Below are 15049 nucleotides of genomic sequence, written 5' to 3' on the forward strand. Positions count from 1 at the left end.
TACCATAACGTTCAAGAGAGTCAAATGATAACGTAGACACAAAGACAGAAACCAGTACCTCTTCAGACTATCGGTGCCCGAGGTCACGTTGGTCTTAGAATGGCTGACCTTAAAGCGACCCTTCAATAGTCTGTCACGGTGGCGGGGGGGATAGATGAGCGGGCCCTTGTCATCATCCGAGAGGTTGTTCCACAGCATGATGATCTCGTTCACCTTACTCTGTGTAACGAACCCCTCTTTTCGCAGGGCAACCAGACTGTCAGCCAGCCTAACGACATGGTCATATCCAGGTTGGCCATCCGGTCCCACGCTCTCCTCCTGTACGTGGAAAAAAGAAAAGAGAGAGAGAGAAAAAAAAGACTCCTCTATTATAAAGGTAAAACATAAAATAAAAAATAAAAAAATTTTCTTCCCAAGACTGTACATCCACTCACTCGTATAGCTGTGAGACAATCCGCAGTCAGCCATTACACAGCATAAAATGTCAGTGCATACATTGTGTTTATGGGTAGTCATTTACCTGGCTCTGAGCGGACAAGGCAGCAGAGGAGGACTCCGCTGCAGGCAGACCCGCAGGTTGTTCCTGAAGGGAAGGCAGGCCATTGCCCTCGAGCTCCATAAATTCTATGGGCTCATCAGGGCATATGTCCTCGAACCCCTCATCCCCTTCCAAATCAACCTGTAGGTCTTCGTCCCGTATCCCATCAGGAATGTCGGGATCAGCACCGAAGTCCTCCTGAAATGCTCTGCTGGTCTGGGAATACAAGTATTCCACACCAATGAGCTCTCCTGTAGAAACAGTAGGGAAAAAAAAATGTTATCACATGAATGTTGTTTTAATTGCAAACGGGTGAAAAACAGCTAAAGTAAAATGTCTGCATGAACACAATACCTGTGTATTCACCAGGGCTGGTGTAGTCCTGAGCCAGCTTCAGACCCAGCAGCTGTTGGCTCAGCGCATTGCAGTACTGCAGCAGCGGGCCGCCATAGCAGATGTCCTGCCTACTGGCACCTTCGACTGCAGCGGCCCCGCGTGCCTCGTTCCACTGCACCAGTCCTTCCAACAGGTACATTTGAAAGTGCATGGCATTTGCACTTGTACCTAAAAAACAAATTCAGAAATGAAAACATATAATGCAAACACACACACACAAATAAAATCCAAATGCTTAATTTTGAGTAATGCACGAACCTGGCACGAAGCGATTCAAGTGCAGGTGGAACGACTCCAGGGATGTTGAGCCACGTGCACAGCGGTACGATGGTAGAAGGACCCCTTCCTTGGTCACCTGTCCCGTCTTCCTTCATCCTCTCCTGGTCGAGGAGCTTGATGCCCATGGTGTCCGTTGCCGCCCCGAAGTCTGCAAGCAGCTTTTTCGATAAGCCGCTTGGTCTCCTGGGCCCCCCGAGTGCGGCGACGGCAATGCTTTGCGAGTTCTTTGGCGGTGGGCTCGCCTCCCGTCGACCGCTTGGCCTCCTTTAGCCTCTCCACGTCTGACGCATCCCACTCAAAAATGCACGCGGTGAGGCGTTTCATAAAGGGGCCATAAAGCGGGTGGCTGTCTGTGGTCACTCCTACTGCAAACCTCCGCATGAAGTGCCACACATCCAGCCTGACGATCAGCTGGTCCCACTCTGTAAACATCGCCGCCGCCTTTCCTTTCCCGGTGGCCGAGCAGCAGTCCCGGTCAACGTAGAGGACTCGGGGAGGAGCCTCACCAGCTCTCCGGTAGCGCTCAATGAGTCCAGAGCACATGGGTAGCAGACCATCACCCTCCGCCTCAGTGAGGACACACACGAGGACCTGCCCAAACTCATTCCCCACATCCGTGACCCATGCCGCTGTTCCAGCAGCCTCACCAGCCAGCTTCTTGGTGACCTGAAATGGGATGAAAAGAAGTATTAACGTGGAAAGACCCGTCCGTCTGTTTAAATTGAATTAAATATAATTTTGTTACAGAAAAATCCACGAGAACAAACAGGTGTTCACCTAGCCTACACGTAGCTCTAGTAGTGGTCATGTTATGAGCGTGTGTCTTCTTACCTTCTTAGTGGAATCCATCTTAAGGATGGTTCCATATATAGATGTGACCCTGGCCTTTAGTTCCGGCAGCCGTGTCTGTACGTCTTTGGCGTAAACTGACAGCAGCCATGCCGGACAAGGCACAGGTGTCATCTGAGGCAGCTGGCCAGCGAGAGTGCTAGGGTCTGTGGCATGGTGGATGAACTTTCCAACAACAGAAAGATAATGGGTCGTCTGGGCAATCCACTGCTCCCTGTGCCTCACACAGAGGTTTCGGTATGCCGAAGTCGCACTGTTCCCCAATGAGCGCCCCCGCATCCACCTCACTATCTCCTTGTCACAGGACAGCCTGCACGATAAAAAAAAAAAACTAATGAGCACGAAAGACATTTTCTTGTGTTAAAACGTAAAATACATACAATAAAGTGTACCAACCTGTAGGTCAATACCGCTGGGAACATTTCCCTGTGGACAGGATCCAACTGGCCAAGAATATCCAGGGACCAGGCTGCCAGCTTCTTCTTGCAGGACCGGCACTCCAGGTACTCTGTAGCCATGAAGTACCAGCCACTGACATCCAAGACCCTCCTGACAGTCTTGTACATTCTGCATGCTGTCAGCGGAAAGCCAAGACGGTGACAGGTGGGCTGGGAGCAAAGCAGCCTGTATGACCACATGCGGTAAGGGACCCACAGGCACAGCTTGGCATGATAAAATGAGTCAGGTGATGATGGAGGCTGGGAATAAAGAGGACGGGGCCCAGGAGGATGCCACCAGAGACGCAAGTTTTTCGTCAGCGCCAGCCTGCCAGACTGGTCTCTGGTGGAAAGAGCCTTGCTGACCCACAGATGCTGCTCTTTGGGCAGGGTCTGTCTCAAGCCTTCAGGCAGCAACAGCTGTAAAGGGAAGAAAAATATCAAACGTGCGGGTCTGTTTTTTTTTCCTGCTGCTGATTTTGACTACCCACCCATCTGAGCATTTTACTTACTTCTTCTGTGGGCAGAGGCTGCTTTGCTGGCACAGCAGGTCCCGTGACAGAGGGCAGAGGTTCCGGCTGACTGGGTGACTGTTGAGTCACATCAGCTGCATGGCATTAAAAGGGAAAAGGAAATGAGATACATAGAAATGGCACCATCAGCGTTATTTTCTAGTACTACTATTTAACATTAGTCTTTTTGTGCTAAGATTAGTGATTGCAGCTGTAGCCATCCATTTAATGATTGGAAATGTGATGACAAAAAGATGATGATGATGATGATGATGATATTGATGAAAAGATTAGATGCCCAAAGCTGTGCAGGTTGGAAAAATGGCAGCCGTTTTGGGGGAGGGCGGCGGGTGGGGTGCAGTGGGTTTTAGAGTGTTAAAAAGGTGCGCTTAGATTTTATTTAAAGCAGGAAAAAGGAAGACTGCACGACGTTAGACGGCACGCCAAGAAGGTGTAATACACCTCATACCTTAATTGTTTCCAAAAACCTCCATCTGAAGGCTGATAATACATAATGAAACAGGTTATATAGTGTACATACACGCACAGTATTCTTAAATTCAACCACAGATTTAATCCCACGCTCACCCGGAACATCTATGTGGGCCGCTGCAGCCACCAGATCTTCATCAGATGGTTCCGGTGCAGAAGCAGAGGAGGCGGTGGTCACTGTTAATATCAGGATGAACTGAGTTAATCAAGTTGTCATTATATAGTGTTTAACACGATTCAAAGAAGGATGCAAAAAAAAAACAACAACAACAACAACAACAACAACAAAAAACAAACATTAAAGCTCCTCTAAAAGGACCGTCATCTCAAGTCATGTATTGGTTCAGTTCAGTTCAATAACTGTGTTAAGTTCATGCAAGAATTGTAATATAAACCCTAAAAATACAACACAAAGTCATGCCTGGAGGCGCTGATTTGGTCTGCATCTCAGCATCTCTCCTCCGGATGTACTTCTGCAAAAGTTCCATCTTCGTTCCAGGTCTGGCAACCTGCTTTTTCACCCACTTGATGAAGCTTGAAATGGAGAGACACATAATTAACTCAAGCCCCAACACTAACAGAGGATGCAGAAAGCAGAGAATGTTTAGAGATGTGAAGCCATACCCTTTTCTGTCACGGTCCGTCGCCTCGTAAATGTCCATGAAGGACACGGTGGCAAAGTTGCCGAATCCGACGAGAACCTGGTCTTCCTGGGCTGGTGTCCCATGTCCCTCTCTGACCCGGCGCTCGCGGATGGCAGCCACCATTTTAGGGAACAGGCCAGCGTACCGCAGCAACGCATCCTTGTTCCCCATGACAGCAGACTGGGTGGTGTCTCCGCCCTCACGCTCCCGCTGATGCACGGCCAGCACCATGGCTGCGTAACCAACGTCATTGGAGAGCAGCCATTTGAAGGTTTTGCCCCGGTACTGGCCAAACTGCAGGGCGCTCTCGCTAAGCACCAGCTGGTGATTAGACGAATCACCTCCCGCTGCCGCCACACGAGCGATGGCCTCCTCCTTGACCCTCGCCGCAGGCCAAGAGCGTCCCGGGGTGGGATTCTTCCTGTAGGCAGTGGAAAGAGCCGCTGCCTCAGGGGAGGGTTTGAGGGTCAGCTCACCGGTGGCCTCCAAGCGGAACGTAGCACTGTAATCCATGTCCTACAAGACACAAAATTAAAAAATGTTTAAAAAAAATGACACTGTGCTTTTAAAACACACAGAATACATTTGATTTTATTAAAAAAAAGTAAGTAGACCATTAAATATAAGGAATATGTTAGATGAGGTTTTTAATAATATATATATATATATATATATATATATATATATATATATATATATATATATATATATATATATATATATATATATATATAAATATATATATATATATATATATGTGATTCTTTGATATATATAAAAAGTTCAAAAGAACAGTATTTATCTGAATCAAGCATTTTTGAACATTGTACTACCATTTAAATGTTTTGATCCGGTAAGAATTTTATTTTATTTTTTTGGGGGAAAGAACTTAAAAGAAATGAATACATTCATTAAGCAGGGGGATGCATTACATTGATCAAGTGACAGCATAGACATTTAAAAAGCTTTACATTTCAGATAAATGCTGTTCTTTCGAACTTGGATCCATGAAATGTAAATTAAACCTTTTTTTATAAACTAAATAATACATAAATAAGACTTTTTACTTTATTTTATGGGGTATCTACAATTGTATCTACTCAAAAAGAGCAAAAGATAAAGTGGCATCACCACAGACACCTGTGTCCCCATCCCCCAGGCACAGGGCACAGGTTGGGGGGTCGTTTTTACACCCTGATTTTACCTGACAGACATGGTTTTACTACAGTACAACTATTTTACTACGACAACGCGTTCAATAAAACAATAGCCACGAAACAACCGACGCTTTACCGCGCGGTTCGTGTTTTGAACACGATGGATGTGGTAAAAAGACCGGTAAAATTCACTTGACAGGTACAGGTGAGGCGGACCACACGAAAAGCAAGCAAATCGTAGTAAAGCCGCACGCTCTTACCTCTTCGAGTCGAACAATTGAAGAAACAGAACTGAACGATGATGATGACGGGTTTGGAAATGTCACTAAAAGACGATGTTTGATGCTGACTGACGATCGATCGCTCGCACGCTCGCTCTCTCGCTGTCAAAAAAGCACTGAGGAGTGAGCGCCGTCTCCTGCCGAGCTGTCACGCCCACCGGCCAATCGGAGCGCAGGCAAAAGTGGAACACGAGCGAAGGACCAATGGCACACTACATGCAATGGCCATGTAGGGAAGGAAAAAAGTGGAACAGGTCTCCGACCAATGGCGTGGCAGACCGCTGGCCAATCAGGACGCCGAAAAAGTGGAACAAGTGGGACAAAGTGGGAGCGACGATCGCCCTGCACGGAGCGCAAGGATGACACGCAAATCCGTGAAGCGCTCCATATTTATGCAGCTGTGATCAAGGCCTGCTTCACAGGTCTAAAAGCATCCCCTCCTGCCACTCTTTATTTTCGTTTGTGTTCTCTTCCAAATCAGGAAAATTCTGTCAAGTTCTTCACTGCCTCAAGATCTCCATAGGATCAACTCCTCCTGCTGCAGATCGTGTCCAGTTACATCGAGTTTATACTCCCTTGACAAAGACATCAAAGGATGTTTCGTCTTTCTGCCAACTTTTTTTCTCACGAAAACGTAGAGGCCACGCCTTCTTCAGTGCTTGTACACTGGTACCATCGATAAGTCTGGCAACACCCTTCTTTCAGCAGATGCTCTAAGATATCATGGTGGAATTAGGCCATATGTCAACAAGGAAGCTTTAACATACCCTTTCCCTAAAATTATTGAGCTATTGCATATATCAGTGTGTGCAATAAGGTATATAGTGGCGAGATAGTTTGCTGGGCCTTACCACCTTGGTGAGAGCTTATTGGGACCTGAGGGGTATATATGCCTTGAGCGGCCAGCAAACTTGTGCTTGCTAAGGCAGCACATATACTAAAATTGGATCGATACAGAGAAGATTAGCATGGCCCCTGCGAAAGGATGACACGCAAATCTGTGAAGCGCTTCATATTTATGCAGCTGTGATCAAGGCCTGCTTCACAGGTCTAAAAGCATCCCCTCCTGCCACTCTTTATTTTCGTTTGTGTTCTCTTCCAAATCAGGAAAATTCTGTCAAGTTCTTCACTGCCTCAAGATCTCCATAGGATCAACTCCTCCTGCTGCAGATCGTGTCCAGTTACATCGAGTTTATACTCCCTTGACAAAGACATCAAAGGATATTTCGTCTTTCTGCCAAATTTTTTTCTCACAAAAACGTAGAGGCCACGCCTTCTTCAGTGCTTGTACACTGGTACCATCGATAAGTCTGACAACACCCTTCTTTCAGCAGATGCTCTATGATATCATGGTGGAATTAGGCCATATGTGAACAATGAAGCTTTAACATACCCTTTCCCTAAAATGATTGAGCTGTTGCATATATCAGTGTGTGCAATAAGGTATACAGTGTCGAGATAGTTTGCTGGGCCTTACCACCTTGGTGAGAGCTTGCTGGGACCTGAGGTGTACATATGCCTTGAGCGGCCAGCAAACTTGTGCTTGCTAAGGCAGCACATATACTAAAATTGGATCGATACAGAGAAGATTAGCATGGCCCCTGCGAAAGGATGACACGCAAATCCGTGAAGCGCTCCATATTTATGCAGCTGTGATCAAGGCCTGCTTCACAGGTCTAAAAGCATCCCCTCCTGCCACTCTTTATTTTCGTTTGTGTTCTCTTCCAAATCAGGAAAATTCTGTCAAGTCCTTCACTGCCTCAAGATCTCCATAGGATCAACTCCTCCTGCTGCAGATCGTGTCCAGTTACATCGAGTTTATACTCCCTTGACAAAGACATCAAAGGATGTTTCGTCTTTCTGCCAACTTTTTTTTCTCACGAAAACGTAGAGGCCACGCCTTCTTCAGTGCTTGTACACTGGTACCATCGATAAGTCTGACAACACCCTTCTTTCAGCAGATGCTCTATGATATCATGGTGGAATTAGGCCATATGTGAACAATGAAGCTTTAACATACCCTTTCCCTAAAATTATTGAGCTGTTGCATATATCAGTGTGTGCAATAAGGTATACAGTGGCGAGATAGTTTGCTGGGCCTTACCACCTTGGTGAGAGCTTACTGGGACCTGAGGGCTACATATGCCTTGAGCGGCCAGCAAACTTGTGCTTGCTAAGGCAGCACATATACTAAAATTGGATTGATACAGAGAAGACTAGCATGGCCCCTGCGAAAGGATGACACGCAAATCCGTGAAGCGCTCCATATTTATGCAGCTGTGATCAAGGCCTGCTTCACAGGTCTAAAAGCATCCCCTCCTGCCACTCTTTATTTTCGTTTGTGTTCTCTTCCAAATCAGGAAAATTCTGTCAAGTCCTTCACTGCCTCAAGATCTCCATAGGATCAACTCCTCCTGCTGCATATCGTGTCCAGTTACATCGAGTTTATACTCCCTTGACAAAGACATCAAATGATGTTTCGTCTTTCTGCCAACTTTTTTTCTCACGAAAACGTAGAGGCCACGCCTTCTTCAGTGCTTGTACACTGGTACCATCGATAAGTCTGACAACACCCTTCTTTCAGCAGATGCTCTATGATATCATGGTGGAATTAGGCCATATGTGAACAATGAAGCTTTAACATACCCTTTCCCTAAAATTATTGAGCTGTTGCATATATCAGTGTGTGCAATAAGGTATACAGTGTCGAGATAGTTTGCTGGGCCTTACCACCTTGGTGAGAGCTTGCTGGGACCTGAGGTGTACATATGCCTTGAGCGGCCAGCAAACTTGTGCTTGCTAAGGCAGCACATATACTAAAATTGGATCGATACAGAGAAGATTAGCATGGCCCCTGCGAAAGGATGACACGCAAATCCGTGAAGCGCTCCATATTTATGCAGCTGTGATCAAGGCCTGCTTCACAGGTCTAAAAGCATCCCCTCCTGCCACTCTTTATTTTCGTTTGTGTTCTCTTCCAAATCAGGAAAATTCTGTCAAGTCCTTCACTGCCTCAAGATCTCCATAGGATCAACTCCTCCTGCTGCAGATCGTGTCCAGTTACATCGAGTTTATACTCCCTTGACAAAGACATCAAAGGATGTTTCGTCTTTCTGCCAACTTTTTTTCTCACGAAAACGTAGAGGCCACGCCTTCTTCAGTGCTTGTACACTGGTACCATCGATAAGTCTGACAACACCCTTCTTTCAGCAGATGCTCTATGATATCATGGTGGAATTAGGCCATATGTGAACAATGAAGCTTTAACATACCCTTTCCCTAAAATTATTGAGCTGTTGCATATATCAGTGTGTGCAATAAGGTATACAGTGGCGAGATAGTTTGCTGGGCCTTACCACCTTGGTGAGAGCTTGCTGGGACCTGAGGGCTACATATGCCTTGAGCGGCCAGCAAACTCGTGCTTGCTAAGGCAGCACATATACTAAAATTGGATCGATACAGAGAAGATTAGCATGGCCCCTGCGAAAGGATGACACGCAAATCCGTGAACCGCTCCATATTTATGCAGCTGTGATCAAGGCCTGCTTCACAGGTCTAAAAGCATCCCCTCCTGCCACTCTTTATTTTCGTTTGTGTTCTCTTCCAAATCAGGAAAATTCTGTCAAGTCCTTCACTGCCTCAAGATCTCCATAGGATCAACTCCTCCTGCTGCATATCGTGTCCAGTTACATCGAGTTTATACTCCCTTGACAAAGACATCAAATGATGTTTCGTCTTTCTGCCCACTTTTTTTCTCACGAAAACGTAGAGGCCACGCCTTCTTCAGTGCTTGTACACTGGTACCATCGATAAGTCTGACAACACCCTTCTTTCAGCAGATGCTCTATGATATCATGGTGGAATTAGGCCATATGTGAACAATGAATCTTTAACATACCCTTTCCCTAAAATGATTGAGCTGTTGCATATATCAGTGTGTGCAATAAGGTATACAGTGTCGAGATAGTTTGCTGGGCCTTACCACCTTGGTGAGAGCTTGCTGGGACCTGAGGTGTACATATGCCTTGAGCGGCCAGCAAACTTGTGCTTGCTAAGGCAGCACATATACTAAAATTGGATCAATACAGAGAAGATTAGCATGGCCCCTGCGAAAGGATGACACGCAAATCCGTGAAGCGCTCCATATTTATGCAGCTGTGATCAAGGCCTGCTTCACAGGTCTAAAAGCATCCCCTCCTGCCACTCTTTATTTTCGTTTGTATTCTCTTCCAAATCAGGAAAATTCTGTCAAGTCCTTCACTGCCTCAAGATCTCCATAGGATCAACTCCTCCTGCTGCATATCGTGTCCAGTTACATCGAGTTTATACTCCCTTGACAAAGACATCAAAGGATGTTTCGTCTTTCTGCCAACTTTTTTTCTCACGAAAACGTAGAGGCCACGCCTTCTTCAGTGCTTGTACACTGGTACCATCGATAAGTCTGACAACACCCTTCTTTCAGCAGATGCTCTATGATATCATGGTGGAATTAGGCCATATGTGAACAATGAAGCTTTAACATACCCTTTCCCTAAAATTATTGAGCTGTTGCATATATCAGTGTGTGCAATAAGGTATACAGTGTCGAGATAGTTTGCTGGGCCTTACCACCTTGGTGAGAGCTTGCTGGGACCTGAGGTGTACATATGCCTTGAGCGGCCAGCAAACTTGTGCTTGCTAAGGCAGCACATATACTAAAATTGGATCGATACAGAGAAGATTAGCATGGCCCCTGCGAAAGGATGACACGCAAATCCGTGAAGCGCTCCATATTTATGCAGCTGTGATCAAGGCCTGCTTCACAGGTCTAAAAGCATCCCCTCCTGCCACTCTTTATTTTCGTTTGTGTTCTCTTCCAAATCAGGAAAATTCTGTCAAGTCCTTCACTGCCTCAAGATCTCCATAGGATCAACTCCTCCTGCTGCAGATCGTGTCCAGTTACATCGAGTTTATACTCCCTTGACAAAGACATCAAAGGATGTTTCGTCTTTCTGCCAACTTTTTTTCTCACGAAAACGTAGAGGCCACGCCTTCTTCAGTGCTTGTACACTGGTACCATCGATAAGTCTGACAACACCCTTCTTTCAGCAGATGCTCTATGATATCATGGTGGAATTAGGCCATATGTGAACAATGAAGCTTTAACATACCCTTTCCCTAAAATTATTGAGCTGTTGCATATATCAGTGTGTGCAATAAGGTATACAGTGGCGAGATAGTTTGCTGGGCCTTACCACCTTGGTGAGAGCTTGCTGGGACCTGAGGGCTACATATGCCTTGAGCGGCCAGCAAACTCGTGCTTGCTAAGGCAGCACATATACTAAAATTGGATCGATACAGAGAAGATTAGCATGGCCCCTGCGAAAGGATGACACGCAAATCCGTGAAGCGCTCCATATTTATGCAGCTGTGATCAAGGCCTGCTTCACAGGTCTAAAAGCATCCCCTCCTGCCACTCTTTATTTTCGTTTGTGTTCTCTTCCAAATCAGGAAAATTCTGTCAAGTCCTTCACTGCCTCAAGATCTCCATAGGATCAACTCCTCCTGCTGCATATCGTGTCCAGTTACATCGAGTTTATACTCCCTTGACAAAGACATCAAAGGATGTTTCGTCTTTCTGCCAACTTTTTTTCTCACGAAAACGTAGAGGCCACGCCTTCTTCAGTGCTTGTACACTGGTACCATCGATAAGTCTGACAACACCCTTCTTTCAGCAGATGCTCTATGATATCATGGTGGAATTAGGCCATATGTGAACAATGAAGCTTTAACATACCCTTTCCCTAAAATTATTGAGCTGTTGCATATATCAGTGTGTGCAATAAGGTATACAGTGGCGAGATAGTTTGCTGGGCCTTACCACCTTGGTGAGAGCTTGCTGGGACCTGAGGGCTACATATGCTTTGAGCGGCCAGCAAAGTTGTGCTTGCTAAGGCAGCACATATACTAAAATTGGATCGATACAGAGAAGATTAGCATGGCCCCTGCGAAAGGATGACACGCAAATCCGTGAAGCGCTCCGTGTTTATGCAGCTGTGATCAAGGCCTGCTTCACAGGTCTAAAAGCATCCCCTCCTGCCACTCTTTATTTTCGTTTGTGTTCTCTTCCAAATCAGGAAAATTCTGTCAAGTTCTTCACTACCTCAAGATCTCCATAGGATCAACTCCTCCTGCTGCATATCGTGTCCAGTTACATCGAGTTTATACTCCCTTGACAAAGACATCAAAGGATGTTTCGTCTTTCTGCCCACTTTTTTTCTCACGAAAACGTAGAGGCCACGCCTTCTTCAGTGCTTGTACACTGGTACCATGGATAAGTCTGACAACACCCTTCTTTCAGCAGATGCTCTATGATATCATGGTGGAATTAGGCCATATGTGAACAATGAATTTTAACATACCCTTTCCCTAAAATGATTGAGCTGTTGCATATATCAGTGTGTGCAATAAGGTATACAGTGTCGAGATAGTTTGCTGGGCCTTACCACCTTGGTGAGAGCTTGCTGGGACCTGAGGTGTACATATGCCTTGAGCGGCCAGCAAACTTGTGCTTGCTAAGGCAGCACATATACTAAAATTGGATCGATACAGAGAAGATTAGCATGGCCCCTGCGAAAGGATGACACGCAAATCCGTGAAGCGCTCCATATTTATGCAGCTGTGATCAAGGCCTGCTTCACAGGTCTAAAAGCATCCCCTCCTGCCACTCTTTATTTTCGTTTGTGTTCTCTTCCAAATCAGGAAAATTCTGTCAAGTCCTTCACTGCCTCAAGATCTCCATAGGATCAACTCCTCCTGCTGCAGATCGTGTCCAGTTACATCGAGTTTATACTCCCTTGACAAAGACATCAAATGATGTTTCGTCTTTCTGCCCACTTTTTTTCTCACGAAAACGTAGAGGCCACGCCTTCTTCAGTGCTTGTACACTGGTACCATCGATAAGTCTGACAACACCCTTCTTTCAGCAGATGCTCTATGATATCATGGTGGAATTAGGCCATATGTGAACAATGAATCTTTAACATACCCTTTCCCTAAAATTATTGAGCTGTTGCATATATCAGTGTGTGCAATAAGGTATACAGTGTCGAGATAGTTTGCTGGGCCTTACCACCTTGGTGAGAGCTTGCTGGGACCTGAGGTGTACATATGCCTTGAGCGGCCAGCAAACTTGTGCTTGCTAAGGCAGCACATATACTAAAATTGGATCGATACAGAGAAGATTAGCATGGCCCCTGCGAAAGGATGACACGCAAATCCGTGAAGTGCTCCATATTTATGCAGCTGTGATCAAGGCCTGCTTCACAGGTCTAAAAGCATCCCCTCCTGCCACTCTTTATTTTCGTTTGTGTTCTCTTCCAAATCAGGAAAATTCTGTCAAGTCCTTCACTGCCTCAAGATCTCCATAGGATCAACTCCTCCTGCTGCATATCGTGTCCAGTTACATCGAGTTTATACTCCCTTGACAAAGACATCAAAGGATGTTTCGTCTTTCTGCCAACTCTTTTTCTCACGAAAACGTAGAGGCCACGCCTTCTTCAGTGCTTGTACACTGGTACCATCGATAAGTCTGACAACACCCTTCTTTCAGCAGATGCTCTATGATATCATGGTGGAATTAGGCCATATGTGAACAATGAAGCTTTAACATACCCTTTCCCTAAAATTATTGAGCTGTTGCATATATCAGTGTGTGCAATAAGGTATACAGTGGCGAGATAGTTTGCTGGGCCTTACCACCTTGGTGAGAGCTTGCTGGGACCTGAGGGCTACATATGCCTTGAGCGGCCAGCAAAGTTGTGCTTGCTAAGGCAGCACATATACTAAATTGGATCGATACAGAGAAGATTAGCATGGCCCCTGCGAAAGGATGACACGCAAATCCGTGAAGCGCTCCATATTTATGCAGCTGTGATCAAGGCCTGCTTCACAGGTCTAAAAGCATCCCCTCCTGCCACTCTTTATTTTCGTTTGTGTTCTCTTCCAAATCAGGAAAATTCTGTCAAGTTCTTCACTGCCTCAAGATCTCCATAGGATCAACTCCTCCTGCTGCATATCGTGTCCAGTTACATCGAGTTTATACTCCCTTGACAAAGACATCAAATGATGTTTCGTCTTTCTGCCCACTTTTTTTCTCACGAAAACGTAGAGGCCACGCCTTCTTCAGTGCTTGTACACTGGTACCATCGATAAGTCTGACAACACCCTTCTTTCAGCAGATGCTCTATGATATCATGGTGGAATTAGGCCATATGTGAACAATGAATCCTTAACATACCCTTTCCCTAAAATTATTGAGCTGTTGCATATATCAGTGTGTGCAATAAGGTATACAGTGGCGAGATAGTTTGCTGGGCCTTACCACCTTGGTGAGAGCTTGCTGGGACCTGAGGGCTACATATGCCTTGAGCGGCCAGCAAACTTGTGCTTGCTAAGGCAGCACATATACTAAAATTGGATCGATACAGAGAAGATTAGCATGGCCCCTGCGAAAGGATGACACGCAAATCCGTGAAGCGCTCCATATTTATGCAGCTGTGATCAAGGCCTGCTTCACAGGTCTAAATGCATCCCCTCCTGCCACTCTTTATTTTCGTTTGTGTTCTCTTCCAAATCAGGAAAATTCTGTCAAGTTCTTCACTGCCTCAAGATCTCCATAGGATCAACTCCTCCTGCTGCATATCGTGTCCAGTTACATCGAGTTTATACTCCCTTGACAAAGACATCAAAGGATGTTTCGTCTTTCTGCCAACTTTTTTTCTCACGAAATGTAGAGGCCACGCCTTCTTCAGTGCTTGTACACTGGTACCATCGATAAGTCTGGCAACACCCTTCTTTCAGCAGATGCTCTAAGATATCATGGTGGAATTAGGCCATATGTCAACAAGGAAGCTTTAACATACCCTTTCCCTAAAATTATTGAGCTTTTGCATATATCAGTGTGTGCAATAAGGTATATAGTGGCGAGATAGTTTGCTGGGCCTTACCACCTTGGTGAGAGCTTATTGGGACCTGAGGGGTATATATGCCTTGAGCGGCCAGCAAACTTGTGCTTGCTAAGGCAGCACATATACTAAAATTGGATCGATACAGAGAAGATTAGCATGGCCCCTGCGAAAGGATGACACGCAAATCCGTGAAGCGCTCCATATTTATGCAGCTGTGATCAAGGCCTGCTTCACAGGTCTAAAAGCATCCCCTCCTGCCACTCTTTATTTTCGTTTGTGTTCTCTTCCAAATCAGGAAAATTCTGTCAAGTTCTTCACTGCCTCAAGATCTCCATAGGATCAACTCCTCCTGCTGCATATCGTGTCCAGTTACATCGAGTTTATACTCCCTTGACAAAGACATCAAATGATGTTTCGTCTTTCTGCCCACTTTTTTTCTCACGAAAACGTAGAGGCCACGCCTTCTTCAGTGCTTGTACACTGGTACCATCGATAAGTCTGACAACACCCTTCTTT

At 45.7% G+C, this 15049-nt stretch overlaps 2 protein-coding genes and 14 non-coding genes across 17 annotated transcripts; 14 read left to right on the top strand and 2 right to left on the bottom strand.

Moving 5' to 3' along the window:
* Positions 1–1285: 1285 nt before the first annotated feature.
* LOC137084446 (uncharacterized) lies at positions 1286–3236 on the bottom strand. The gene is made up of 5 exons (XM_067450716.1): positions 3221–3236; positions 3012–3106; positions 2459–2919; positions 2045–2372; positions 1286–1879 (listed from the first exon to the last, which is right to left on the bottom strand). The coding sequence occupies exons 1-5, from the start codon at positions 3234–3236 to the stop codon at positions 1286–1288; spliced, it is 1494 nt and encodes a 497-aa protein (XP_067306817.1).
* Positions 3237–3834: 598 nt separating this feature from the next.
* LOC137084992 (uncharacterized) lies at positions 3835–5763 on the bottom strand. Of its 2 annotated transcripts, XM_067451550.1 has the most exons (3): positions 5565–5763; positions 4128–4663; positions 3835–4037 (listed from the first exon to the last, which is right to left on the bottom strand). In XM_067451550.1, the coding sequence occupies exons 2-3, from the start codon at positions 4658–4660 to the stop codon at positions 3875–3877; spliced, it is 696 nt and encodes a 231-aa protein (XP_067307651.1). In that variant the 5' UTR covers positions 4661–4663; positions 5565–5763; the 3' UTR covers positions 3835–3874. The 2 variants fall into 2 exon arrangements, with proteins under 2 accessions (XP_067307651.1, XP_067307650.1); XM_067451549.1 differs by lacking the exon at positions 5565–5763 and having other exon boundaries at positions 4128–4678.
* A 735-nt stretch (positions 5764–6498) lies between these two features.
* Positions 6499–6605, top strand: LOC137085844 (U6 spliceosomal RNA). Its single transcript, XR_010907399.1, has one exon. It is a non-coding gene; the product is annotated as a U6 spliceosomal RNA (small nuclear RNA).
* A 519-nt stretch (positions 6606–7124) lies between these two features.
* Positions 7125–7231, top strand: LOC137085681 (U6 spliceosomal RNA). The gene has a single exon (XR_010907243.1). It is a non-coding gene; the product is annotated as a U6 spliceosomal RNA (small nuclear RNA).
* Positions 7232–7751: 520 nt separating this feature from the next.
* LOC137085415 (U6 spliceosomal RNA) lies at positions 7752–7858 on the top strand. Its single transcript, XR_010907007.1, has one exon. It is a non-coding gene; the product is annotated as a U6 spliceosomal RNA (small nuclear RNA).
* A 519-nt stretch (positions 7859–8377) lies between these two features.
* On the top strand, positions 8378–8484 carry LOC137085682 (U6 spliceosomal RNA). The gene has a single exon (XR_010907244.1). It is a non-coding gene; the product is annotated as a U6 spliceosomal RNA (small nuclear RNA).
* A 519-nt stretch (positions 8485–9003) lies between these two features.
* Positions 9004–9110, top strand: LOC137085896 (U6 spliceosomal RNA). Its single transcript, XR_010907449.1, has one exon. It is a non-coding gene; the product is annotated as a U6 spliceosomal RNA (small nuclear RNA).
* A 519-nt stretch (positions 9111–9629) lies between these two features.
* On the top strand, positions 9630–9736 carry LOC137085827 (U6 spliceosomal RNA). The gene has a single exon (XR_010907383.1). It is a non-coding gene; the product is annotated as a U6 spliceosomal RNA (small nuclear RNA).
* A 519-nt stretch (positions 9737–10255) lies between these two features.
* Positions 10256–10362, top strand: LOC137085683 (U6 spliceosomal RNA). Its single transcript, XR_010907245.1, has one exon. It is a non-coding gene; the product is annotated as a U6 spliceosomal RNA (small nuclear RNA).
* Positions 10363–10881: 519 nt separating this feature from the next.
* On the top strand, positions 10882–10988 carry LOC137085684 (U6 spliceosomal RNA). Its single transcript, XR_010907246.1, has one exon. It is a non-coding gene; the product is annotated as a U6 spliceosomal RNA (small nuclear RNA).
* Positions 10989–11507: 519 nt separating this feature from the next.
* Positions 11508–11614, top strand: LOC137085924 (U6 spliceosomal RNA). Its single transcript, XR_010907474.1, has one exon. It is a non-coding gene; the product is annotated as a U6 spliceosomal RNA (small nuclear RNA).
* A 518-nt stretch (positions 11615–12132) lies between these two features.
* LOC137085685 (U6 spliceosomal RNA) lies at positions 12133–12239 on the top strand. The gene has a single exon (XR_010907247.1). It is a non-coding gene; the product is annotated as a U6 spliceosomal RNA (small nuclear RNA).
* A 519-nt stretch (positions 12240–12758) lies between these two features.
* LOC137085522 (U6 spliceosomal RNA) lies at positions 12759–12865 on the top strand. The gene has a single exon (XR_010907100.1). It is a non-coding gene; the product is annotated as a U6 spliceosomal RNA (small nuclear RNA).
* Positions 12866–13384: 519 nt separating this feature from the next.
* Positions 13385–13490, top strand: LOC137085418 (U6 spliceosomal RNA). Its single transcript, XR_010907010.1, has one exon. It is a non-coding gene; the product is annotated as a U6 spliceosomal RNA (small nuclear RNA).
* A 519-nt stretch (positions 13491–14009) lies between these two features.
* On the top strand, positions 14010–14116 carry LOC137085686 (U6 spliceosomal RNA). Its single transcript, XR_010907248.1, has one exon. It is a non-coding gene; the product is annotated as a U6 spliceosomal RNA (small nuclear RNA).
* Positions 14117–14634: 518 nt separating this feature from the next.
* On the top strand, positions 14635–14741 carry LOC137085687 (U6 spliceosomal RNA). The gene has a single exon (XR_010907249.1). It is a non-coding gene; the product is annotated as a U6 spliceosomal RNA (small nuclear RNA).
* The last annotated feature ends 308 nt before the right edge of the window (positions 14742–15049 follow it).

The sequence above is a fragment of the Pseudorasbora parva genome, chromosome 8, assembly GCF_024679245.1.
Source record: "Pseudorasbora parva isolate DD20220531a chromosome 8, ASM2467924v1, whole genome shotgun sequence".
NCBI classification, from domain to species: Eukaryota; Metazoa; Chordata; class Actinopteri; order Cypriniformes; family Gobionidae; genus Pseudorasbora; species Pseudorasbora parva.

Coding starts and splice junctions, on each gene's coding strand:
- LOC137084446 (XM_067450716.1), bottom strand. Junction 2,373..2,458: donor CCAGCGGTATTGACCTACAG/GTTGGTACACTT, acceptor TTTATCGTGCAG/GCTGTCCTGTGACAAGGAGA. Junction 1,880..2,044: donor AGATGGATTCCACTAAGAAG/GTAAGAAGACAC, acceptor ATCCCATTTCAG/GTCACCAAGAAGCTGGCTGG.
- LOC137084992 (XM_067451550.1), bottom strand. CDS start 4,660: ATGGATTACAGTGCTACGTTCCGCTTGGAGGCCACCGGTGAGCTGACC. Junction 4,038..4,127: donor ACGGACCGTGACAGAAAAGG/GTATGGCTTCAC, acceptor CTCCATTTCAAG/CTTCATCAAGTGGGTGAAAA.